The 27,974-nt window shown below is 38.8% G+C and overlaps 1 protein-coding gene across 1 annotated transcript; it reads left to right on the forward strand.

Annotated features, from left to right (window-relative positions):
* Positions 1–14,843: 14,843 nt before the first annotated feature.
* Positions 14,844–27,564, forward strand: LOC139142694 (T-box transcription factor T homolog 1-like). Its single transcript, XM_070712757.1, is given in 9 exon segments — positions 14,844–15,048; positions 21,261–21,461; positions 22,295–22,559; positions 23,237–23,377; positions 23,715–23,776; positions 24,396–24,460; positions 24,894–24,914; positions 24,917–25,060; positions 26,540–27,564. Coding segments are annotated over 9 exon segments (1,362 nt in total). The 5' UTR covers positions 14,844–14,932; the 3' UTR covers positions 26,887–27,564.
* The last annotated feature ends 410 nt before the right edge of the window (positions 27,565–27,974 follow it).

Genomic DNA, 27,974 nt, shown 5'->3' on the forward strand with positions numbered 1-27,974 from the left:
TATGATTGCCTTAAATCTTCAAGGCCTGAAGAAAGTGCCAACAGTTTACTATCAAATAATATCATCTGTATCTTTCAAAGGGTCCAACTGGTTTGTTTTCGCACATGAAGCATAGCTAGCGAGCCGCCACCTTGCCGTCTTTTCGCTGGAGATAGCATAGACTTACTATTAATTAGAACACTACTTTTTAAATTGGTGTTTATTCTTTGCTCAAGCACGGTCAACGTGGCTCAAGAGGACCTTTAAAAGCGTTGCTTTTGAGAATTAATGTCAGGGCCTTTGTGCAATAGTTTAAATTCAAGAACTAATAATTTTAATTCTTCGCTGTAATTTTAAGGATGGTCACACATTTGATGTTTACATAAGCAAAACAGCAAACACGTATTTTTCTGATTATAAAATATTTGGCAACACCAGCTGTATATCATCAAAAATATATTAAACTTTCCTAGACACTGATGTAGTCCCTCTTGTGGAGGGACCGTGCCCCGAGTCACGTCCTACCCTGAAAAATCGATGAAAGAGCCGCACAAAAGGATGATAAGATAAATCTCAGTACTGTGTAGGAAACATTTAACGCCAACTTGATAGCTCTGTCTTGTGAGAATTGGGTACTTTACGGGTACCTGACTTCGTTTTTTTGTTTCTTTAAATGGTATTAAGTGATCAGGACGTTTGCCTTTATATCGTGTAAAAGTCGATTATGTCGTGTGTTTATATTAAAATAATATCTTGATGAACCGTTGGCGACACAAGCCTGAAAGTTGCAAGTGTCTTATCCGGACACGTACATCGGAAAGTAGTATGTGAAGGTAAATCCTTGATTTATATTATATTATTATGTACTTGAACGCAAGTACTATCTTCATCGCCGATGTCAAATAAGCCAGAACGGCAACAGATACCTGTTCATTTACAATATGTATTTTACTTGAGAATTGTTCAGCTTTGGTATAACAGATAGTGTATAGAATCTATGAAAGAAGAGGAATTTTCACCAGTATAGTACAGACCGTGTAACAGTAGTAAGATTCCAAACAGTGGCTGATTGCACTAGTCTTCGTTAATTAATCCATAGGCACCGTAGTCGAGTCTTTAAAATTGCTACAATTGACATATAAAGAATTGTTTTTATCTCATTTTATATTACACTGCCTTGAAATCTACGGATTTCGGCCATATTGCCATCTAGCCTACGTTTTATCGAACGGCTTTTCATTTTTGCATTTTATCCACATGCGAAATCAATAGCTTCGTATAGGGTAGCATGGATCATGCTTGTATTAAAATGACAAAAGATAAAAGTTATTGTGGGAAAAGGTCAAGAATGGTCAAGGATGCCATTTCTGTATCAAAGACAGTCGTCTCTTTGTGTATGACTTTTGTGGAACAGACGACAATCAAAGTAATTTTACACTGCCAAATTTAAGTTTCACAAAGTGTAATATAATTATCTTCATCACAGACTTTTGCAATTCCAAAATTTCATCGTAAAATATTGTTTACTGTGCACCAACTGAACTTAGGCACGGACTAGATACTATCTGGTCTAATACATTGGCAGCGCCATGTATGTTATAATTCACAAAGGACAGTACTGAATGGTAGGCAAAAGGTCAAAAGGGTCAGGGACGCCATTTCTGTAGTGAGCATTTATAGTGTAGATTTGTTTACGAGTGAAACAGTTGTGTAACAGACGACAAAGCAACATAATTCACTTCATATATCACATGTTTCTACAATTATTTAATATTTTATGACAAAAACGTGCTCATACATTTATGCATATTTTTAATCTTATTCCAAAATTGTTGTATTCTGCATACATGCCAGATTACAAAAGCATGAAACATAATCAGGATAGCCTCATATCATATCATCGCTATATTCGTCTGAATACATAAGATCTAACCTAGCTGAAATAAGTAATAAAGATATAACAGCCTCAACAGACTCACTTGAATTTAAATCAACACAATTTCTGCAAAATGCAAAACAAATCGCAGGTGATGATCGTGAACAGCTGACCCTGTTGTGGAAAGGTCATCCCAGCTATTCATATACTGTGCGGATAAAAATGTAGCCATGCTTCAAAATTTCATTCCCCAAACCTTTACAAGGAACTACAGCAGTATCTTTTAAATAAGGAGTATAATAATGTAGTACTAGAAATCACGTACGCCTTCTCCAAGGAAATAGAATCATGGTAGCCTCGCCATCACATTAACGTTGATGATTGCACTTTCACAGTCTGTGTTGGTTGGTTAAATACACCGCATTTCGACGTCATTTTGGGAGTCGATCACGAAACTTCATTTTACGTGCGGAAAAATAATGACAAATGTTTCAGCTAATAGATCTGAACGATTTTCTTTCAAAGTCAAAGTATAATCAGAAAGATATAGGTAAAATATTAATGAATAACTTGACAGGTGCTTGGAAAAATTCTTGATGCAACAAAGCATTTTTCAAAGGTAAACAAAATACTATTGTCTACAGTCACCTTCTCTCAACTGTTTTATCAAACAATAACAACATCAATTAAGGTGATTAATAATTTGTGTCTCGAAAATCAGTTTATATGAATTATATCAATGAGCAGTTAATATTCATTTATGTGATTTTGTTTTGAATGTCGTAATTTATAGCTATACTATCTACGCATAGGATCTTTTTGTACTGACTTTTTCAAAGTCCATAATACCTCACTTCAAATTTTGTTGTCTTTGGTGAGCCCTGTGTACACATTATCACTTTGTTTGCCAAGGCTTTGATAATGTTCATCTTCACCTGTAAACTGTCTTGAAGGGATGTTAGTGTAGTTACCTGTATCTGTATCTTTATTCTCCTCTCTGGCTTTAACGGTCGTGGCGTCGTACTCCTTTATAACTTGATAATTTTGTTCATCGTCATTGTTCATATCACTTTCAATGCCAAGATTACCTTCAGTATTCAGTTCTATGTCATCACGGGATTTCACGCTGTCTGGGAGATTTGAGTTATTGCCGCATGTCCGTTCTAAAAGACCACGCTTGTTCATACAAAAAAATACGACAGTGGTACTGAAAACTCCACAAATCAAACCAACACAGAGGAGTGCAACAGAGAGCCAAATGTTGTTTGTTGCAGTCTGCGGACAAATAACAGCATCCCTTTCACTCGCACAATATTGTCGACACATAGTAGTTGCATGAGTATTGTCGGTTGCTGTCGGGATCATTTTTGAAAACAGTTCCGTTTCCGGCCTCTGAGAATATGGCCGCTTTGTTGATGAGTAGTGAATATTTACTGTCAATATTACAAAGTCACTCCCTGTACCGATGGCATTAGTAAACTCACATGTTATTTTGTGATCACCATTGTCGCTTTGAATGAATTCCGAAATACGGAAAGACATTCCTTCCAGTTTAAATCTACCACCACTGTTCACTACGTCATCGTCATAATACCAAATAGGCTCTGTAACTTGTGGATTTGCATCTTGGTTGCAGTGCAGCACTATCTCGTCATTCTCCTCTGTTACCATGACATCTGTTGGGTCGATTGTCACTTTTGGTGCGTACTGGATATCTACTGTCAACGTTACACTGTCACTACCTGTACCGATGGCATTAGTTAACTCACATGTTATCGTGTGAACACCATTGTCGCTTGGATTGAAATCCAAAATTCGTAGAGATAATCCTTCCAGACTAAATCTACCACCACTGTTCACTACGTCATCGTCATAATACCAAACAGGCTCTGTAACTTGTGGATTTGCATCTTGGTTGCAGTGCAGCACTATCTCGTCATTCTCCTCTGTTACCATGACATCAGTTGGATCGATTGTCACATTTGGTGCGTACTGGACATTGAAGCTTATTGAACATGCTCTATCAGATGACAAACCCGGATGTTGAAGAGTGCAAGTAAATGTCAATGTCGAACCGTCATTGCTGGACGGTATCCAATCAACAGCAATATATGGCAAACCGTTGGCATCGACACCGAAGTATTCCCTCGGTAGGAATCCGCTTTGGTCGTCACGAGACCATAGTAAACCAACTTCCGGGGTAGATTGACCAGAAAGACAAGTCAAAGTGTGTGTTACACTAGGCAAGACAATTGTTGTTGTTGCTGTTGTTCTTTCGGCTGTGATGACATCTTGTCCGTTTGGATTACTCACTCTGCAAACTGGGTAGTTTGATGTTGGAATGACGTAAATGTTAACTAAGGCTGTCCTTGATCTTCCATCAGGCACTGCGGCGTCATTCTGCGACCATGTCACTGCACATTGATAGCTACCACTGTCAAATTCAGCGGTACTTGGCGACACTGACCTCACGTGTAAAGTGAAATGTAAAGGAGTATTGTATGAAATGATTCTGTATCTATCATTAGTTACGTCGACCAAGCGAACTTTGACATTGTCTCTAAAATCATAGCCATCACTGATGATTTCTCCATTTTTGAACCACGATACCTTCTGATTTGACTCCACTGAATCCACTCGGCAGTCTAGGAAAAATGAATCGTCAGTCCGGCACTTCCGTATGTAACGTCTTCGTGACATCTGCTGGCTCTACAAGAAATTGGATTCCTGACACACATTGTAGTCCAAACAGAACACAGTGAAGTGTAACTGACACCAGCAAATAATCAGCATACATCATGTCAAACAAATGTCGTTTGTAAATACAGATTCGGTTATTGAAAGATCACAGATTTCATGTTTTCCGCGTACAATACAGCTTGCGTTGCGATACAATTTCTCTTTCGCCACAGTGACGCTGGTGGTCATAGTTCAGAGGTTATGATATGCTAATTGGTTCCACTAAGAATGTAGCCGTTGTGCGCATGAATGGATGAAGTTTCCTCCGCTTCAAAACATTTTTCGGCTGTCATCTCCATCTTTACTTCAAATGTAAAGGTAAATGCGACATATTTCGGTAATAGTTAGTCTAGTTGTACTCAAATTATTTAAAAGAAAAACCATAATTTTAACTTAATTTATGATACAAAATGCTTTCTGATAAATAAAGTAGCAACTTACTGTTATAAAGTAAACTGCTCAAATAAGCTGTTTTTACGATGGAAAGTATTTTCAATGATGTAATTATATAATATTCCTGAAATAATGTTTACACATAACTCTGATTTCATTTTCAGACACTCAAGGGGCTATTTTAGTCGTCGGTGGCTGTATTTAGTCCTGGTGGACTCTCTTGCAGCCGTGTTTCATTTCAGATAAACAGACGTTCACTCTCCTCATAATTTCAGAGATGCCATTGTTGCCAACCTAAGTAATTCTAGATCGTGATCAAATACCAAACGTAAAACAATAACAAAAAACAAAATGCAAAAATAAAAAACAAAGGAAGCTGCACTCATACGTCAACGTGGAAGGCAGTTCAAAAGTATTCGTATACAACTTCGTACAAAAATTACACATTTTCATCATCTTCTTTTAGAATAGCTCCGTATCTTTACAAACTAAACACCTCATTTTGACTGATTTGACTCACTCGCACAGAGGTAAGGCAATGGGACATAGATGATGCAAAGGCTTTTCCCCGTCGAATTATTAAAATTGAGAACTTCATGAAAGTTTTGCGTGTTTGTTAATTTGGTTGAGGATTACACTGAACAGCATTTGTGTTTGTATGTTTCGCAAACATATATTGTTTCATATATACACTCATGTGTACACTTTACACTCCATTTATGGTTTTCAGGTGCATAGAAAAGTGGTAAACACACACTTAATATTCCTTGATACGGTCCGATGTGAAATTTACTTCATCACAAACTTAACGCAGCTTTAACGGTGACCTTGTTCGTTACTTTGCAGGTCACATCTCCGTACGTACGGTCACGGTGGCAGCGTTATATTAAAATATTTTTCAAAAACATATTTTTAACCACAATTAAAAAAACTGCAGAATGAATGATTTTAACGTCCCCTTCAACACAACCTATTGAAACAGATTAAGAAAGATAGAAGCAAATTGCGACAGAGAAATGATAATTCTGGTGGCGAGAAAATAAGAAGAGATTTGCCCTGACATGACTTCTGGGGAGCCGAAGAATCCTCTTATCCCGCTCGTGTATGCCTATGAATGAATTGATGAAATAGCCCTAATTTATCTTAAGGTAAACGAGCCTTGGGGACAGATATTCGAACTAATGTATCAAATTTTTATATTCCTTTTCTGATCTACCACTTGTGGAGCTCATATTAAAGCTCTTGGAGAAAGAAAAATGTCCACCGTCTTAGTTTTCGAAAACTCAATATTTAATTTTCCCCATAGAGTCAACACAGGGATGGTGGCCATTTTGAATTTCAAATATCGCAAAATGTTTTGCAATTTGTTTCGCTAGTTTCAAACTTTGCACGGTGACCCCCTATTTTTTATTGTCGATTTAGTAAGGGAATGGTTGAAAGTTTCATTTAGGAAAGTTTGAGGAAAAGTTTGTCTTTCATTTTCGAGGCGCATACAGTAAATTTATAAACTGTCAATAACAATACCACAACAAAATAATCGTGCTGTCAGACCTGTAAGGATTCGATATCGATTGTATGAGACCAAATGTAGTCCGTGCGTCCAGGGTAAAGCGTTGAGTGTACCTTCACATCCCGTGCATGTTAGTCGAAGGTCTTTGGCAAGACCAAACCCCACCCCCTTGTCCAAAAAGGTAGAATCTGCCTTCCGTTGGGTTTTCCGAGCGTAAATGTCGATGGTTTTAGTGGGGGAGGGGGTTGACAAAAATGTGACTCAATAGGTCTTAAGTCATGGAAGTTTAATTAAATCCATGACAGTAAGAAACCGTAAATGTCAGTACGATAGATAGACCTAGGTTTACATGTTCGTTAAGTTTTCTTGCTTAAATTCATGATATCGTTCTCTCCAGGCATCACGAAACTGCATTGGCCATACGCTTTGCATCTTTGGACAAAAAGTGTCTTTACTTTCATCGGTTCAGGAAACATTTTTAGAACTCACAGTACGTATGTATGATAACGTGATTAATCATTCATTTTTTGCTCGAGTGCATGCGTCCTGCCCTCGGGATTCCATTTTTCAAGGCTGTTGGAGCGTGCGCATCAAAAAGCAGAACTACAGGGAATCATGACAGCGATTTCGTATTGAGTAAGTAAGGGCCAAGCAGCGTCATTTTCCTCTGGTGATTTATTGCAAATGCACCTATTAACCATTAGTTTACTTTCAATGTACAACGGAAACAAGAAAATGAAACGTCCCTCTGGGTCTTCATAGAGTCTGAGCTTAGTCACATGGGAAAAACGCTCAATCGTCAGAGAATTTAAATACATTGTTTAACATAGACTCTCGCGTATCGAGGTTCTATGGTTTTAAAAAGATCTGCCAAAGCTATGTCCGATTTTCGGCCTGGAGCCATTTACACTTCTCTCTTTCATCGCGCTGACGTTTTCGGCTTCACACGAAAGTTCAAGGTCGTAATTAAACAAAAACAAAAGAAGCTGCACTCCGCGTGAGGCCAGATAGTTCAGAAGTACCTGCCAACTACATATATCTGGTAAAGTAAAAGATTCGACATACCTGTTAAGTGTTGTACAATTGTTAAAAATGTAACAGCCCCTTTGAAGAGATTCCTGCACTTAGTTCGCCCTCAAAGGCGTACACTGCATTCCATCGATCATTTATCACATATCACCTGACTTATTACTGAAATACGTGGAAACTATTCCTTTGTCGATTGGTATTTCTAATCAACGTTAGCGAAAGCAAACTGTGTTGAGGATAACGATGATGTTTAACATCAACTTTTGAAAACCAGTTTTACATCTTTCTGGTCGCTTTGTTTTACTGTAGCGAAAAGTTTCCAAGGGCGAAACAGTTAGACAGTGCGCATGTGCAAAGTATATGATTGCCTTAAATCTTCAAGGCCTGACGAAAGGACCAACAGTTTACTGTCAAAAGGTATCTCTATATATTTTAAAGGGCCCAACTGGTTTGTTTTCGCACATGAAACATAACTAAAGAGCTGCGACCTTACCGTCTTTTCACCGGAGATCTAGAGACTTACTTTTTTTAGAAACTACGGCTTTAAATTTGTGCTGATACTTTGCTCAAGAGAACCTTTAAAAACGTTGCTTGTGAGAATTAATGTCAGGACTTTTGTAGAAAGGTTTGTATTCTAAGAATTAATAATTTTAATTCTTCGCTGTAACTTTAAGGATGAGTGAATATTTGATATTTACACAACCATAACAACCCCCATGTATTTTTTTATGATTTTAAAACATTGGGCAACACCTGTTGTAGATCATCCAAAGTCACGCCGAGTCACGCGTTCTACCGCGAAAATCGATGAAAGAACCACCTCGCCGTTGATCGACCAAGCTATTACCAGAGACCGTCTCCCTGCACTATTTATGTAAAATAAATGTATTCTGTTGTTGCATAGGTCATTTACATTTTTTAATTTTTTTTACGAATTCTACATGTGAACTTTAACCTGAGCCAGCCACTGTCTTCAATTCCTCTCTCTCTCTCTCGTTTGCAAAGTATGAATGAAGAGCTAGTTCGAGAAACAGTGGCCATCTTACAAATATTCGACATAATGCCATTGTACATTAAATAGTTTTATAACAGTAGGCGGCTGTTTAAAAAGTGAATGGCCATTGCAATGACCATTTTTACATTTTTGTGATAGAGAGCTTTGTTACAACTCCACGATGCTCCGAAGAAATCGAATATGGGAACGCTTCAAGTTGTGACCGCAGTCACATAATTCCAGTGATTTCCGATAATGCATATTTATGGCATATGCCAACCCGAAACCACATAATGTCGCAGTGACACAAAAAAGCCTTCAAAATGTGTGAAAAGTTTAAAATCTGGAACAGGATGACAGTTGTAATACATTTGTATGCTGCCAGTCGATGTGATTTTGGAATATCTACCATGGCGGGAGACCTCGATGGGAAAATCCAGCAATCACTTTTCAGAGCGATTTTTAAAACCATTCACGGATTTTTTGACGTTTTAGTGCTAATTGGTCTGAAACAAAGGTCTATATTAGGGTAGGTCACTGTAAACCTACAGTAATACAGCAATAACCCGAATTAACAATAACTTCAAAGTGTGGCGTCCCTTTTGTTTCAGCTCTCCTTATTTTTGTTGCGCGTCACTTTCGACGGTCACGTGGGTCTTTGACTAACGAGAACTCTGTAATCGTTCACACCATGGCCCCCATGGGCTCATCAACAAGAAATGCAAATGATAGACTGTTTGTTCACAATGCGGTCCTTTGTCTTCACATCTCCCGCCAAGTCACTGGTCCCTTTAATGCTGAGAAAGGTCGACCAGTAAATATTTCATATCCATCTTGAAGAAGTTATGTGGAACAATCTCTCGTCGATTCCCATGTACATGCATTTATAGCAAGATTCATCATAACATGTTGTGTTTTTAGCAAAATGATAATTATTTTATGCGATCGTATCAACTAACTGATTCACTTTCCAACATTTAACATTGTATTTCTTTCGTAAGGGGGTTACACATTGAGAAACCATGAAAAAAACTTCCTCCCAGCAGTTTTTCGATTCAAGATATATTGCTTCTTTCCTCTCGGGATCTCGCTAGTTTATACACTTCGCAGTTTGTTTTGAGTCAATCATGTGACTTTGGTGCTTCTAATCGGTACAAGTACTTGTGTACACTTCTGAGACTAGCGCCGTGATAAAAATGGAATAATTTGTTGGGGGTTGGTACGTATCCACTTCTGCCTTGTGTTTGGGCAACTTTGCAAGCTAACCAAGATAGTTATAATCGAATTTGAAAGTTTGTGATTTTTGCCTAGCCTGGATAATTTTTTTATAGTATCGATGTCTATGGGGCATCTCGCGGTTTCAAGTCGATTCTTGATTATTTGCGTTGTGTGGATCAAAAGCATAAGTGTCTTCTGGTCGAATGAAAATATTAATCGAATTTTACTTCATCTTTGTCAATATTGGGTGTTGGAAGAATCAAACTAACACAGCGGATTTGCACGGCGGCAGGTTTCGTCACTAGATGGCGCTGTATCAATGATCGAAAACTGATCACGCTTGTACACCATCGTGCAGACTGAGTTCAAAATGAGACGAAATAAAATTTGTGTCACATTGGACGAGTTTATTGTCAAAGGTCGATTAGGCAAGTGTCGTAAAAGATTAAGCCGTCACGTTGCAGCCGTTATTGATAAAGCAAACTGAAAAAGAAAAACGATTTAAAACTGAAAACGTCGCGATCGGTGATTCCATACTGTTTTTTTTGTTTTTGTTTTTTTTTTTGAAAAAGATAAATTTATTTCAACATAGTCACAAATAAAACAAATCTACATAACTGTGAATGCGTTAAAATTACAATGCGTCTTTTGTGAAAAAACAAATAATTAGCTGTTTGATTACAAAGATCATCATATGAATGCATTCAGGATGCATTCTTCTCCTTCCAGTCTTACAAGGCTTGAAAACTTTGTGATAAAATCCTCAGTTTTGTTCATCATCTTATAAGTGAAATACAATGTATTCATCCATGAGGAGAGATGACATTTCAATTGCATGACATAGGATTGAAGGGAAACTTTAATCCCATCAAGAGTAACCGAATTTCGAATATTCCAAACTGTATATTTTACAAAGGAAGTAATACAGTAAATAATGTCAGATGTTGCATTATTATCATTTTCGATTCCTGCAATTGCTAATCTTTTGATATTGATATTATTATCAAAGTTGTGGTTTCTGACAAAGAAAGAAATACATTTCTGCCAGATTTCTTTAACATATTTACACTCAAATAAGATGTGTTCCAGTGTTTCTTCTTGGCCACAAATATGGCATTTCCTATCACTTAAATTGAAATTTTGGCCAAGCTTCCTGTGACTAGGCCTCGATGGAAAATCTTCCAATTTAAATCATTTACTGAATTGCTGACAATTTCTGTTGAATTAAGACGGCTGAATAGAGTAGCTTTGTAACTGTCAGCAAGACTTAGATTCTCGGCCCATTTTTGACCAATCTGACCTCTGACTGCATGCCATTTCTTATCAACTAATTTCCAATAAAGTGACTTGGTTTTGACCTCACGGTTGTCAGACCATAATTCTCTAAGTCTAAGATATCATAGTTTTCTTCATTTTGGATGTTTGAAAAATGATTTGTTTCCAGGAATCTGGAATAGCATTGAGGAGTGTTTCATACTCTGTTTTGATTTCCTCTTGCACATGTCTATTTGTACCTCCTCTAATTTTTGCAATTATTTCCCATTGTTGAAGCCAGTCATTTCTGTCATCATTCCAGATGTCCCTAAGCCTTAAAATTCCACTCTTTGACCATTTGTCATAAAAGAGGACACTTCCTTCATTCTTAATATTGTCGTTATACCACAGAACTTCTCTAAGAAGATTCTGTTTTGATGTTGGCAGATTCACTCTTGTAAGTCTAAGTGACTTCCAGGTATTTAACATATCCCCATACACCATTGGGGTTCGTTTGTTGTTGACTTTGAAATTGAGATGGAGGTAGTGATAATCACTATTAAGTTTATTGTCATAACTCGCTATGAAATATTTTGATAAGCTGGCCCATTTAGGGGTCCCCTTATCTGGATTTTTCTCAAATAGTTTCATAAGCCACTTTAATTGGAGTGCATTAATTTTTTCTTCAATGTCGACAACTTTTTTGCCACAGTCATCATATCTTGAATGAAAATACCCCTTTTTATAACTTCTCGTTTACCTCTCCAATAAATTTCCATAATTAACTATTTGCTTCATTAATAATTTCCTTAGGTACGTGATCAAATGATGCCAGGTACCATAATTTTGATGCAGCCAGCATATTAGCTACTATTGCTCTGCCTTTAAATGACAGATTTCTAGTATTCCAGATCTTAAGGCAATTCGTAAATTTTTCCATCACTGTTTTCCAGTTTTCTCTAGATGTGTTACTGTTTCCAAACCCAACTCCCAAGATCTGTAAAACCTTGTTTGAAAAATCGATCCCTTCCACTGAATCAGTGCGGTTTTTAAAACTCCCAGCCCATAAACCTTTGGATTTCTTTTTCTTCAGCTTTGCACCTGTTGCTTTTTCATATTTGTTGAACATTTTCAATGACTGAGTAATGCTTTTCAAATTTCTCAAGTAAAGAGTCGTATCATCTGCAAAACTCTTAATTTTTTCCTCTTGTTTGTCTGGTAGTATGAATCCTGATATGCTGTCATCTTTACGAATATTTTCGGCTAGCACTTCTGCTGCCATGATATACAGTAACGGTGATAAGGGGCACCCTTGTCTCACACCCTTCTGAAGTTGAATACTGCGAGAAAGAAAGCCATTACACTTAATTTTGCATGTAGTATTATTATAAAGAATTTTTATCCACTTGATAAAGTCAGTGCCAAAGTTGAATTTGTCAAGGACTTGAAAAAGGAAGTCTCTGTTTAACCTGTCAAAAGCTTTTGTTTGGTCAAGACTTATGACAATAAGAGGTTTATCAGTAAAATTAGCGTATTCAATAATATCTCTAGTAAAGACAATATTATCACCTATCTCCCGCCCGGGGATGTATCCACACTGATCTGGGCTGCATATTTTGCCAATTACCTTCCTCACCCTATTAGCAATTACTTTTGCAAGAATCTTATAGTCTACATTGAGAGACTTATCGGTCTCCAATTGTTTAAGTCTGCCTTATCTCCCTTTTTATAGAGCAAAGAAACTAAACCAAGTTTCTGGCTGTTCGTTAATTCCCCTGAATTAAAGCAAGCGTTAAATGTTTCAATTAGGTCAGACCCTGAAATATGCCAGAAGCATTTATAGAATTCCACTGAAAGGCCATCAGAACCTGGTGACTTATTGTTGGCCATTGACTTTAAAGCGTTAAGAGCTTCTTCCTGTGTAATTTGACCTTCACAACTCTGTTTATCTTGATTACTTAAAACAATGTTGGTTTTATCTATTAATTCCCTCTGTAGTTGGGTGTCAACATTTTCTTGTTTGTAAAGATCTTCATAAAATTCTGCTTGTATGTCTAATATAGAATCAATATCAGTGACTATTTTGCCACTCTTGTCTCTAACCTCCTTGAATAGTTTTTCTTTACCTCTCTGTTTTTCTAGATTGAGGAAATATTTTGAAGACTTCTCTCCTTGTTCAACCCATTGGGCCCTTGATCGAATTTGCTGTCCTTGTATTTGATTTAATTCGTATGATTTTAACTGGTTTTTAACCTCTTCAATATCACTTGCAGATTGATCTGATGTCATCATATTGTGCAGTTTTTTTTCCAACAGATTACGGTGTTTCTTATTACTTCTGTTTTTCTGTAAACTATACTTAATGGCCAATTCTCGAAGTTTATCCTTGCCTTTGTCCCACCAAACTGAAATGTCATCAAAAAGAGGCTTTTGACTTTGCCAAAATTTCCAGAGGTTTTCTACTTGGTTTTTGAAATGAGTACATGACTGGTGACTGTTATTGAATTTCCATGTCCCTTTCCCACGTTTTACACCTTCTAAAGATTCCATATCAACTACAACTGGTTGATGATCTGAAATAACACAAGATAAAATTTCACACTTTTTAACCTCAGTAAACAAGTCACTCGTGACTGCTTCTTGTCATCAACTGATTAAAATAAAAAAGCCAAACTCCCATATGCTGAAACAATACATTGTATACTCTACGATGTTCAACTGATGTTTTACAAATTACATGCGATTGTGTCTACTAAAAGACATGTGTTAGCAGTGATTACGCAGCAGTACTATGCAAGGCGTATCGATCGCGCTCAGGTCAAGGGTTATCGCTACAGATGTGTTTTGATGACCCTTGACCCGAGTGAGATCGATCGATAGGCTATGGCCAAAAGTACCACTGCGTAGTCACTCGTGAAGAGCCACCGGTCCAGTCTGACTTTTGTCTGATAGTTCTTTTTGTCTTTGCAAAGTCTGTGCCACGTGTATTGGAGAAGATGTGGGTGTAATCTTCTCCAAACATCAGTCAGATTGAACTGATTCATCATAGCTTTAATCTCCTGTACACTACTATCATTACACAACCTAGCTGAGGATATCTTATCTTTGGATGTATCTACAACGCAGTTGAAATCCATACTGTTCTTGCTACTCGAACAAGATTTACTTCGCCCTCTGCCTTTCTCCGTCGATATTTTCCAATGATTGTCGCTTTCTTGCTAAAGTGTCGTTCATAGTCGAAATAATGAAATAAAAGATAATTCATGTCGTGATTGGTAATGCTACACAATTGACGACCAAAAGCTTTTCACACACCAGGCAGTCATAATTTTTTCATAACTCGCAAAGGCAGTCTGTTTTATAACGGGTGTCAGTTGCGTTTGTTTTAATTTCAACGAAACGATGAGCCTCTCTGCTTCGTTGAGATGCCACCCGTTTAATCTATTTCAAACGCCGCAATATATTTAAAGAAGCCTGTACAATATAGCAGTCATTCATTTTTTTTTTTGGAAGAAAGTGTTGATGACCGCTTTACGTGATTGCTGTCTTTGTTATAGCAACGGGAACCACCTGTTGATCAAATGTGTGGAAGAAAGGAAAGAGCGCCACCAACAAATCGCACGCGCATACTTCTTGTTTTCACCTTCTTTACACACCGTTCTCATCATAGGTTTTGTGTCAAATTTTGTCATCGAAGTAGTCGGAACACACTGATAAATGAGCAGTTTTTTTCCTATACTAATCAGAAAACCATCTACTTACAGTGACATTTGTAAACTAATTTTAATGATAGGAGATTTCCGTTTGTTGACAGTTAACAGTAAATGGAAAACCAAGCCTCTCAGTTATTCTGAAGTCCGCCCTCTGGGGATCTCGTAGGTATGGACAACAACATGCGTGGCTTTAATCGGCGACGCAAGACCCAGTTGTGGATTTGATCATGAGTTTTCAAGACTCGGCGTTAATTGGTCGAAAACAAAGATCGAGGAAGGATTCGTCCAGTTATTCTTTACAGCAAGCGACAGAGAAACACCGCCGCCGAACAATGGCCACAAAGTAAGGCGACTTTTTGTGTTCTAATTTCCCCATTTTTGAGGAGTTTCACACCAATAATATCAACAGTTGTTTTACTAGTGCGACTAAATTTCGATCCTATAATTGTCAAAAGTCGGATCATACAGTGATCCGATTTGAAATGTCAGTCTGCCGTTGCGCGCCGTATATCGGGACGTACGTCACTCCAAAAAGTAGGCCACAGAACAGCTCACAAGTTATTACCTCGATTGCTCTTTGAAAAATATATAATATTCCCTATGTTCACCAGAAAAGTGGATATTTAGGAGTAACCCTTCTTCAAAGATTTGCTTTCAAGGATATTCGCCTGAAATGGGGAGGGGGAATTTAAAGTGCACTATTAGGCGGCAAGTGAACTTTGCGCTATTGAGTAACTGAAGAAAATTGAACGTTCCGTCATTTCAGTCACGCTACCCGCTTTTGTAGTTGTAGTTGAAATCATGTCTCTTTCCCAAAGTGCTTTCCATACAAGACAAACGACCTTCTCTAAAAATAATTTTAAAGCTCTCCAAAAGTGTTTGACTGTGCCATTTTCTGTTACAAATTTTCCCAAACGCCTGTTGGGTTTGTGATACTGACAGCTTTGTCATTCAATCAATCAATCAAATCAAGATAACTTGTCTTGAAGAGAGATAGATGCCAGAAAGATAACACCGATAACTTTATTTTGTTATCGTGTAAAAAAATATACACAAACTGACCACAGTGATATGTGATTTCCACTTGGAAAATACTTCGATATTTTTCTTAGCGCTCGCCCTTATTCATCAGACACTTAGCATTTTGAAATGTTTGGCTTCACTGTACTATACAGTTGGCATTCTAGAAGAATTACCCATATGTAGTCCAAATATACTGCCGTATCTAGGTCAAGTTTGCGCAGTAGTACACATTCCCTAGAATACAAGAAAATCCAAAGAGGTATTTGAGTTGTTCTCTTTCTCTTCGTTTGCCGTTCAACAGCGCAACGCGCTGGGCAGTTCCACAACTGGAAAAAGTTATTATAGTTCTTCCCGAACGTAACGCGTTATAGTGTACTTGAATTTCACTTCGTGTTTGTTTGAATTGCCTATCATATATTTTTGAGACGTTACGGTATTGGAGACAGATTGTAGCTACAAATTATCTTTCTCTTGAAATTGATGGCGCTCTAAGGGCGACATTTTAAATTTTTGTGTTTCTCATCTCCCAACCGACCGTAAATTTCAGCTCCGACATGAAAAAAATCTTTTTTATTTGCGCCGCCTCTGAGGTGATCATCCTAGCAACAGCACCACCATCATCAAATTGTGAGATTGCAGCGACTCAGACTGAAAGGACAGAGAGCACAGAACACTGAACTGAAAGACAAGAAATTGAAGTGACTGAATGGACAGAACATTGAACTGAAACAAATACACGTTTTTTTGTACTTAAAAATTGTAGAGACTGAATGGACAGAACATTGAACTGAAACAAATACAGGTTTTTTTTTTGGTACTTTTTTTTTTATTGCGACCCGCCCGCTCTGCCGAGTATTCCTCTGGAGATGAGACACAAAAAAAAAAAATAAAAGGGTCACCCTAAGCAATAGTCAGTTCAATGTTGAGTTATCATCAACAGTAGTCAGTGTTAAATCAGTACAGCAATAGACGGCGACCAATGATCATGCAAGATAAGATATCCAACGCATTTTACTTTTATTACAAATACAGATGACTTTTGTGGTCGTTTTTCGAGAACAGTTTTTTACGTGTAAATTTTCAACAAATTTTGTCAGTGGACCAAAAGATTGAACTTCTAGGATTTTTTGACCTTTTTGTTTGTCAGTCAGAGATATTTTATTCAGTAAACAAGAGACTAATAGTTTCTTTAGTAGAGCCTATAGTGAATTCGTTTGTGAAAATGTGAAGTTTTGACATCGATGGTTTCCAACATGACGAATAAATTCAATTAACACTCCGGGTTGAATTGAAACAGCTGAAAATTGCCTCGTTCAGGCATTCTCACCCCTGCCTGAACGCCCAAGGCAATTAAAGACGTGTTTTCGATCTATGGTCAGAGATTGTCCGGGATTGTTGGATTCTTTGACGCCGGTTACAAGCTGGGCGACGAACATGTACGTTTGGCAACAGTTAACGCGTCCACGGTGCTATTTACTGCTATTATGGTGTCAAACGCAACCATAGTGTCAGCACTTTGCTTGAGTGAGGCTATCGTTTTCAGGATCAGACGGCAATTGTTGCCCGCAACTCCATATACATACGAGTTCGAATGAAATCTTCTGGTGTTTTGATGGTGTTGAGCTTGTTTCTAGCAAACAGAGTCCGATTTTATTAACCGAACAACTATTTTTCGATAAAAGTAATTCCATTGCCAGTTTGAGTAGACCTCACAAACAAATGTTGTGTTTTCAAGCTGACCCTTACTTGTACGTCTTCACTGGAGCGATGACCTTTTTTATTGTCACGGTGTTGTGTTATGCGATCGCCTGACCCGATACACTTTCCAATATTGACCCTCATTCATAAGGTGGTCACACATTGAGAAATGATCAAAATTAAGTATTTTCTCAATTCAAAAGTAATATTTAGGATTGGAAGAAATTTTCAAATAGAACTGACGATCGGATAAATTTACAGATGGAAGTTAATGTGTGACACGGTTTGTAGAAATTGGAAGAACTTGAACGGGGCATAAACACTGCGAAACGTTCAAAAGTAATACGTGAAGATACTATTTTAGTTCCTTATTTTGTCGATCCGTGGAGGTTAAAAAGGGAAGGGAGTAGAAAATCAACACGTGGGCCAGGTATTACTATTTGAAATCTAAAATAACGGACTTTATTTTGTCAGGATTTTGCGCCAGCGAGGTTTGATTAGAACCGATTCACACTTTTGATGTTCTACCCTTTCATAGTTGACGTTGACGGTTTCCCACGAAAAATCAAGATTATGATCAAAGTTAAGACAAAAAAACACGAGAAGCGGTGAACTGATTTCTTTTATACGGGGAACAAGTCAAAAGTATCCGCTAACGGCTTTAAAGAAAAGGAGATACCCGAATCTGTCGTGCCGCTTCGACATACCCGCTAACTGCTCTACAAAGGTGAAAAATGTAACAACTCCTTCGCGTAGTGTATGGAGTGGCCATAGCACTGTCACTGTGCAAGCCGAAAATAGAGTGACTACATTCCAACTAAATTGATTTTTTCATGATCGGCTTTATGAACTAAAAAACGTGAAAATTGCTCCTTTTGTTGGTCGGTATTTTTCAATCAACAATTTCGAAATCTGACACTCTAGGGTCTCTCTATAATGGTCCATGAATTCGCACATTTTTTACCACCTTGTTTCTGAAACATAACAAGATTGTCCATGACTACGATATTTCCCTTTGTAAATTCCATCGGATATACCCTAAGAAGCCAATGGGTCTAACTCTGTCTTAAACAAGGAAAATCAAGCGAACGTCAAACTATAGTATAATTTTCACGAAATCGCGTCTTTTCTGATGTTGACGCTGAAAGTGACGTTATGTATCAAGACAAGTTGGTATAGTGGTCGATGACATTCAATTTTCAGAAAACTCGAAGGAAGAAGAGACAACCTAAATGCTTTTTTATCTCACAATTAGCGTACTTTCCGAAATGATGAGGATTTCAGAATAAATTGAGTGTCTCCTTGTGCAATTTTTAAAGGGATTTCTGAAGAAAATTCACTCTTATTCTTTCTGTAGAACGTAACTATTCTGTCAATCGATCCACACCTTAGATAACTCGCTAATGGTCATTACTTCTCGAGTTCCAAATAAACGGTTGCTGTTTCATTCGCCGCTACGGTTTGTTTTCACTCATATTTTTGAATAAATAAAGAACTAAAAAATGAACGAGCGAAGTAAAAATTTGTCAACGATTTAGAGTAAGCAATAACATGTGAAATACAAACAAACGTGTTTGACAGTATGTGTGGAAACCCGATTGCGACCACATGCGACTTACAGTGTGAAACCTGAGGCTCGGTGAACTCCAACCACGGCTCAGATCAAACTCAGCATCGAAAAGTTTGGCTATTCACAAATACAGACGCATATAACTCTAGCAATTATCCTTGATATTATAAAATGTTTTAGGAAATATTACTCCTGGAAACAGTGTAGCATTTTGAAAATGTAGTAAACTGACTAAAAGTCTGTACTTATCATGAACAACACTCATTGCGCTGAGAAGGCTGTGCTGTTGTAAGCAACACCAACTCCAAGCAAAGCTTAGTAAACCTTAAATGGTGTCACTTTTTTTGAATGTTTCTCAATACATAGGATTATGTTCAGTAAGTTTCGTCCAAAGGGGATAGCTAGATGACTATACGAACATTTTCTGATACCTAGAGATCGCGTATTTCGTTTTTCCCCTTTATTTTGTGTGTTTGTTTGTTTGTTTGTTTTGAACGCGATATGATACTCATTCGCCCATTGCATGTCACAGAAAACTTTATCAAGACCGTAACATTTGACTAAAGACACGCAACTTTGTCGTCGTTGACTTTTTCCTGATTTCCTTTTTGATATGTGACTATTACCTCAGCTTTTTTGTTGTTTTGTATCCGACTACTGCAAATGTTTTTTCAATATTTTAAACGTTATAGGGAACGGCAGATCAACATTCTGTTTACTTATTGTAGCGATATGGCATAAGAAATGTTTTAGGTTCTGTTTAATTCGTTTTGTTGGAACACCATGGCGAAGATTTTATCAAACACACCGAAAAGATGAAAAAAATGATGAAGAGGTTTTAGGTAAAGTAATGCATGTTATCACCAAAACAAATTTTATCCTGGAGCAACTGGGCGAAATTTAATATGTGATATGAGTAACAAACAATCAAGTTCAAAATCACCGTACATCGCTTGCTGGTTTTAGAGTAGAGGGATGTACAATTGCCAAGACCCTCTGAGTGTCGATTGGGTCAGATGTCACGACTACAGGTGAACATAACAAACACCGGAGAAGTCGCGGAGCACAATAAGACCAGTCCATAGAACATTGGTGAAAACAAACCAAGACATTCAACTGAATGAGAGGTATAAGACCAACCAAAGCCCGAACAAATTACGATGAACAGAATTCGGCGGCCAGAAAGGCAAGCTATGAACGGGCCATCGTAAAAGCGACAATCGGAGATCGCCACGCCCCACCGCATAGAGATGGTGGTAATTTCGGCAGCTCTCAAAGACATAGGTGGGAGCGAGGTATGAAAGGGGTGGAATTCGCCGTCTCTCACTGCGCGTCAGTGCCTTTTTCGAACGTACACACAAACCCCCAACAAACTTGCCCACCCAAAGCGACTGGGTAAATTATAAAAAAGAAGCAATTGATGAACTACAAAAACAGGCAATTTTTAACTGAGGTGACAGGGATCGGCAATGGGCACCATGTCCTTGCCCCAAATGAGCGGTTGCGTAAATATTGAATTAAGGAATATGTGGTTGGTTCAATCGAGCGGATCATTCAGTTCCAGCCCGAGTTACATGTTTTATTATAGGCGCCAAATTATGAGAGATAACTATGGATATAAGAGCATGTTTCAGCTGTTGCAAAAGCAAAAAATTCCACTAACCGTTAATCGCTACTGCAAAGCAATACAATTGAAAACTTTTCTTGCTGCATACAATGCATGAAGAACTTGTCAAATTCTTACAACTTGTCTAGCTATATTCTGCACGAGTTAGTCAAACTACCCAGCCCTACCGTTCATTTGGCCCATGTGCAATCCTATGTACATGACAAATATTGCTAAGGAATTCCCACGTCAAGAAAAAAAGGTGTGAAAACCGATCGGATAAGACTCTGGCGTTAGGGCAATTAAATTGGGAATTGAAACCGATAAATGTTCTGTGCAGCCAATAGGAGCGCCGCATTCGCTCATGAATATTGACATCATCGGATCAGCGGCGAAACTCAGAGAGTACTTTTATGTTATTTGCATATTCATTAGGCGGCTCACTTTATGTTCCTGATGCGAGTGGGTATCAACACAAACATTTATTCATATGTTGGTATACATAAAAGGTTGGGTCATTCAACACAGTACATCATATCCACATAGAGCCCTGACTTGTGAACTGTACCTACCAAGCGTGTCAGCACCTACGTCTCTATATATCGCGTGATTGCCAAGTTCAACAACACACCGTGACTTGTTCCTTCTCTGTCTCCAGACCTAGCATGAGTACTATAGCCATGAAACAGCCAACTTTCAACGTCAATCACTTGCTCAACGCCGTTCAGACCGAGATGAACGACTGCTCCAAGAAAGGGGATCCCAACGAGCGCAACGTGAAAATTTCCCTGGAGGACGCCGAGCTGTGGAAACGCTTCGAGAACCTGACCAACGAAATGATAGTCACCAAGAACGGAAGGTAAAGTTTATTTGACTTATACCCCGATGGCAGTCAACCATTTACCGTACAATAACGAATACCCGAGGAAAACACCTATCCCTCCGGGTTACAGGCCATGATTACACGGTCTGTGTTGTCCGTTATTTTTGTGAGCAGACATGTTTACGTCATACTCGCACCAAAACCCTCTGATAACTGCCAACTTTACAAAACAGTCCTCAAGTACATCTTCAGAGTTCTTTTATATTGTTACTGTAATAGTCATTTATTCATTGGGTAGTCGGAGATACACGACACGCTAAAAAAACAAAATGCACGCTGAAATCTTTTTTAACTCAGTTTACTCCCGATACCAAGCTCTCAGATAATGTGTATTATTCTTATATTATTTCGACCCAGACAGTTGTTCTTATCCCGTTTTAAACCACGTGTTAAGATTCAAAATCATGTCTGCAGACTTTCTGCAGTAGCCTGTACATGTGTGAAGCTGAAAAAGTTTCAAAGACATGTGTGTAACTGCCCGGTCCCTCGGTAATGATAGAGGGGCCCTGGTTACAGTAACTACTTTTAGTCACACTCTGTACAATGTATAATATTATAAGAAAACTTTCTTTCTCGTGCCCAAGTGACACGGTTTCTGAAAATGTAAGTTAAAGGAGTGTGAAAGAAAGTACACCGTGAAAAGACACCAATTTGCAGGGCATCAAATTTTACGAGATAATCTCCCATGTGTGCCGTTCGTTGCCGCTACAGCCAGCCCCACGGCGATGTGACACTGGTGTGTTGTACCTCATTACACGGTACTAAACTCGCCTGCACCGCCTAAGTATCTCATTTTCCTCCGTACACAGGCGTATGTTTCCCGTACTGCGTGTCTCGATCTCTGGACTTGATCCCAACGCCATGTACTCGGTTCTCTTGGACTTCGTCGCTTCGGACAACCACCGTTGGAAGTACGTCAACGGAGAGTGGGTCCCCGGCGGCAAACCAGAGGCCGCTGCGCCGAGCTCTGTCTATATCCACCCAGACTCACCGAACTTTGGAGCCCACTGGATGAAGCAGGCAATCTCATTCGGGAAAGTTAAGCTTACGAACAAGCTAAACGGTGGTGGACATGTAAGTTTCAAAAACGTTGTTTTGCATTTAAAACTTCAAAGCGACAATTCTTTCCTTAGACGCTTGTGCCTAAAATGGAGTAACTCGCGTATCCAGCACTAATTACGACAGAAATTTTATGCCCATCCATAGACCCTCTAAAAACAGTTTTTTTGAGGGTCTTATGGCCTATCCTAAGAGCCAACGCTAGTACCGTAGCAGTAGTAGTTTGCCCTGATGTTAAAGGTACTAAGAATGTAGTATGCCCTAAACCAATTTACTGCATTAATCATCGCATGTTCTAACTAAATACGGAACTCCTAAACGTCGGCTTGTTTTAAAGCAAGAAGGAAAATGGTCATTCACGGAAATTTGCCCTCAAGTAAGCGTTAATCCGTGTTCCTACAAAGAGTATCTACTCCATAGAGTTCAATGACTTGTAAATCTCCTCGAAATGTTAATTGTTTTTTCATCAAGAACATCCACTCAACTCAAGAGATCTCTTATCACGACCACAAGTCTTCTTGAGAGGGTGTCTTTGATCGGACGACGTTCGCAGCAGGCCGCGTCTGTACGTTGCCGCAGCCGACATGTACTTCAGGCGTATACGACAGTAGGTGACTTGTCATCGATCTGCTTAGAATAGCGGTCGATACTCAGATTAATTTTCGTAATATTGTCTTTTGTGTCATAAACAGATCATGCTACACTCTCTGCACAAATACGAGCCACGAGTCCACATTATCAAAGTCGGCGGCAACGAAAAACAGCGCATGATCAGCACGCACACTTTCAAAGAAACACGATTTATTGCCGTCACGGCCTACCAGAACGAAGAGGTGAGTGTTGTAACTGTGACCTAAGCCATTTGGTGAGTGTGTTTAGCGCCGCTCTGTTTGAGTACAGTGTACACATCACAATTAGTTTGTCTTCGCGAGTTTTAGATCTTATCTGGGGTCTCTATCGCGTATCTTGTCATAAAACCATTTGCTATTTGTGGACAGTGGATTGTCCCAACAAAGCGACTGTTTTCAGAAATATGGCCAAGTATCCACTGAAGTTGCCGACCCTTGACCAGTAAGATTTCTCCTACTTACAGTTGCTATGGCCACGCGGCTAATTTTCATGCATTTTGGTAATTGAAATATCTTTTCCCTTTATTTCGTTGTTGTTCAGATCACTGCACTGAAGATCAAACATAACCCTTTTGCCAAAGCTTTCTTGGATGCTAAAGAACGGTAAGTGTGAACTGGCCACTTGGCAGATCTTTGTCCATTCTCGGCTTAAGTGATAGTGCATTGCTCAGAAGTTTCCCGATTGTAATCGAGAAGATGGCCGAGGTGACATCAGTTTGGCTTCAAAGTGTCAATCTGTTTTTGTTGTTTTCTTGTTATTGTCGCCCGTGTCTATCAAAATCTCTATTAATTGTTGTCTTTGAACAAGTCAACGCAGTGACCAAATTCCCGCTTTGACCGACGATCACTCGTCTTTTGTGTCTCAGTTGTCAGGGAGGGCACAAAAAACTCATCGCCGCAGCTGTGTTTGGAGATCGTCTTTGCTACACTTTCACTGGGCATTGCCGGGTTTTTGTGTTCACCTACCTCGCTAAATTGGCTGCCAAATTACTTATCCAAACAGTGAATTAAGTAATTGACCCCTTCACTCGATTATGCCGCTCAAAATGAAATCCCCTTCAGCCTGGTCGGTACCTTTGCCGAAGAGAAAGCCACACATTCCCTCACAGGCAAACACCGCTCAAAGGTAAACCAATAAATATCCAAACCTCATTAAAACCCCGTGTATGTTTCATGTCAATTTCTAACTGTTATTAACAATTTATAATATATTGTCTCGCAGGTATGATGGCCGTGACTACATATCTGAAGCCCATGCTCACGATGTACAACAACAGTGTTCTCAATGTAAGTTAACATGAACACCTTTTTTATCTCGTGAAAATATCTGCCAATTGCTGACTAGCATAAGAAATGAACATGTTATCATCTTGTTAAAACATTGCAAGCTTTTTGAGGTCCGTGGGAAATTTGGGAACCGTTAATTCTTTGCTGGAAAACAGTTGGTGCTTGTCACCTTTCGGTTGTATTATGTCGCCTATGCGCTAGTTGCCTATATCAATTTGAACAGTCAACTACAGGTGTGTGTGACTTAGTGTAATAGTTTGTTGCCAAGTCAATGGACTCTGGCCCAATTTATATCGCAAACTGAATACTCTTTTGAAACAGCATCTATTAGAAGTATCATACACTTTTTCGACTATTGTAGCATTTATAACTCTTACTATAAAATATTTCTAATGTTTCGCAATTCTAATTTGGATACCTTTCTCTCTCTCAGTGGGTGGATGGTTTTTGCAAGGGCCAGCCCTCTCTGCCCTGCACCCGACCCAAGACAGTTCAGCGCTCTTGGGCTGCACAGCGCACCAGGTTGCGAGAGATACAGCGGCTTGCGAAGTCACAGGAGCGCTCCTTATCCATCACCTTACCAGAAACACTCACAATCCGGTAAGTTTTTTTGTCACATTTTTGTCCCCAAACGTGTTTTACTAAATTTTCACCTCGACCTCGAATAATGTTGGCTCGTATTTTGCTCGTAAATTCGAAAGAATCGCTAGGGGTACTTTTACTCCCATTGTACTTGCTAATATTTATTTTAAGCGAGTTCTTACATGAATGTCCGATTTAAATATGCAGGAAGACCATTTTCCCATTGCATACAGTAATTTTGTGAATTTAGTACTTTAAGAACCAGAAAAAAGGGAAAGCTATAAAAGACCAACCTGCGGCCATTTCCGTTGTTGTTGTTGTCACTTCCAGCAGTCGGCCCTATCCACCCACTCACCGGTGACCCCTTTCCCTTCACAACTCCAGCAGCCGTTCAACTCCACCCCTTGTATTCATGATTATGGAATCCGATACACTTCCCTTTTCCCGTTCCACGCTCTTTAGTGACGTTCAAGTGCAAGATTATGAGCAACTTTTTATGACCCTCTGTGTGTTAGATGACGCATTGATGTATATCAATGACGGTTTATGTCGCCTTCAAAGGGAAACATTTTACGACTTTGCCAGATTGGTCACCCATTAATGATTAATCCTTCTACGAATTTCATGTTCATTACTGCATGAAGTTTGGTAATCACTTAAAAATGCAACAAAGTGTTGAAGCCTACGGATCCTCTTCGTATTTTCGGAAGTTCACTTTACCATGTTTGATGAAATATTTTTACCCATGGCATTCATTTTTGACGCCATTATTGTCAAGAATTCTGATCGCACATTTCCTCTCCGTTTATGACAGCCCTTTCTTGCCAAGAGGGCGTCGTGTACGTCACGTCTCCCTCAAAAGAAGTCTATATTTTGAGATCTCATGATATTCTATAACGAATCACTGCCAACCTAATTCGAGGGTCTGAAAAGTTGTTTCAAACATATCGGCCCCTAGCTTTTCAAAAGTAATAGACTTGGAGTCTTGTAATAAACAGCGGACAGTTGTATGCAGTAAAAGCTGGCAGGCTTTAAGAGACTGAGCTCCATAACTCTATTGTTTTCATCTTTGTTTCTTCATGCGCCCTTTCTTGTTCTTTTTTTAACTTATCTCAGAATTTTAATTGTTGAAGTTATTTCCTTTGCAAAGTCGGAAGTAAGTCAAAGAGTTTATGAGAACCATGCTTTCGGCAAAATAATCCCTGCATTTCCTCTTCACTCCGAGTTAACTGTGAAATCGATAATCTTAGAAAGGTTTAACTTCTAAGTATACACTTTGATCAATCGGAATTCGTAATTACTACCCTGGGTTAGAAAGTGTTACCCGATTTTATAGTTTGGCATTGTATGTCAATTAACGCTATCGATTTTATCCCGCATGTGAAGCTTACATCGGGAAAGCTATGAGTAGCACTTCTTTCAGGTTGGTAGGTTCTTTGATCAATTTTCCTACTGTAAATTGTAAATTAAATATGTATATTTTTATTTCAATTTCAGCAAACGGGTATCCGTCGGACTCTATGCTGTCGGCGCACGAAAACTGGTCAGGTCTACCTGTGACGTCACACACGACCCACACGGCGCCCCAGTACCCAGCCATGTGGCCCGTCAGCAACGCCCTAACGCCAGTCACCACAGCCAGCAACCCCATACCCACGGGAATAATCCGTGCTCCTTACGCTACCATCCCGGCATCCACGGGCAGCCTGCATCATACCGGACACTCTCCAGTCTACGAGAACGCCAGTTCGGATATCTCAGTGGCCGACGCCTTTGCAGCACATCACACAGCGACGGCGTCAAAGGCTAATGGCTGGAGCCCCCTGACGCCACCTTCAGTTTAGAAAATAAAAGACAAGGAACTCCAAGGGAGATTTTCATGTACTTTGCAGAGTACTTGCGGATATTCCACACCTTTGACCAAAGTTTCTATTTTTCTACAATGCTGGCGTTGACCGTTGCAATCATGATGACCACAGGTATCCCGTGAACCTCACATCGTTTTAGTTGTTTACCTCATGTGTCTTTATAAATATTAGGTATATTTTGTTAAATTTGTTTTTCTCCTCTTAGAAAATTCAGATGTTTTATGGTCGTTTCTGAAAGCGACAAGTTCCTTATTTCAGTATAGAAGCATTCCGAGTCAGGGTTCATTGTTGTGCACAACTAGTAATACTCGAGCTTTAGAACAACTCAGTTATGTCCGTCGACACAAGTGCAATCTTTTGTTTCACAAAAAAGATTTAAGATAGTACACTACTTTGAACATTTCCAGAAAATTTTTCTCCCATTTTTTAGTATATTTTCAAATCATACAATCGGACATTTGTAACGATTTGGGCGAAACCCAATACAGAAAAAAATGGCTATTCTAACTTTACGAATACGAGAACGAGGCTGTACGCTTTTTTGAAAAAAAAATGGAGATTTTTATCACCTTTTGTACTCTTTGATAAATCTTATGTTTTTCTTGCGTTAGTCGTCCGGGGAAAAGTACAGATAATTTATATTACTTGCCAATACACGTTTTTTGATATTTATATATTTTATATGCTTTTATGAATTTTTACTTAGAATTAAAAGGGGAAAAGTAATTATACGGTGTCGTGACTGAATGTGTGTATATGTTTGTGCTTGATAAAGTTAGCGAGTGTTTGCATATGCTGTTTAGATTAGATAATCATTCCTATTGGACAGTGTGTTGAATTATTAGAGTTCATTGTTTTCAATTGAGCCAATGACTTATTAATGTGTTGCGTATGCATACCATTAATGCAGACATTGCATTAGGACATAATACTGTCAGTGCAAAGTCATATCCGTTCTAGCTGGCCTTTAGCTGGTCTTTATCGTATTGGTAGGGTCCCCTCACCATATTTCCAAGGCGTGGTAATTCTTCTAGATATTTGGCACTTTAAAAAGACGAAGGCTC

The sequence above is a fragment of the Ptychodera flava genome, chromosome 10 (genome assembly GCF_041260155.1).
Source record: "Ptychodera flava strain L36383 chromosome 10, AS_Pfla_20210202, whole genome shotgun sequence".
Classification (NCBI taxonomy): domain Eukaryota; kingdom Metazoa; phylum Hemichordata; class Enteropneusta; family Ptychoderidae; genus Ptychodera; species Ptychodera flava.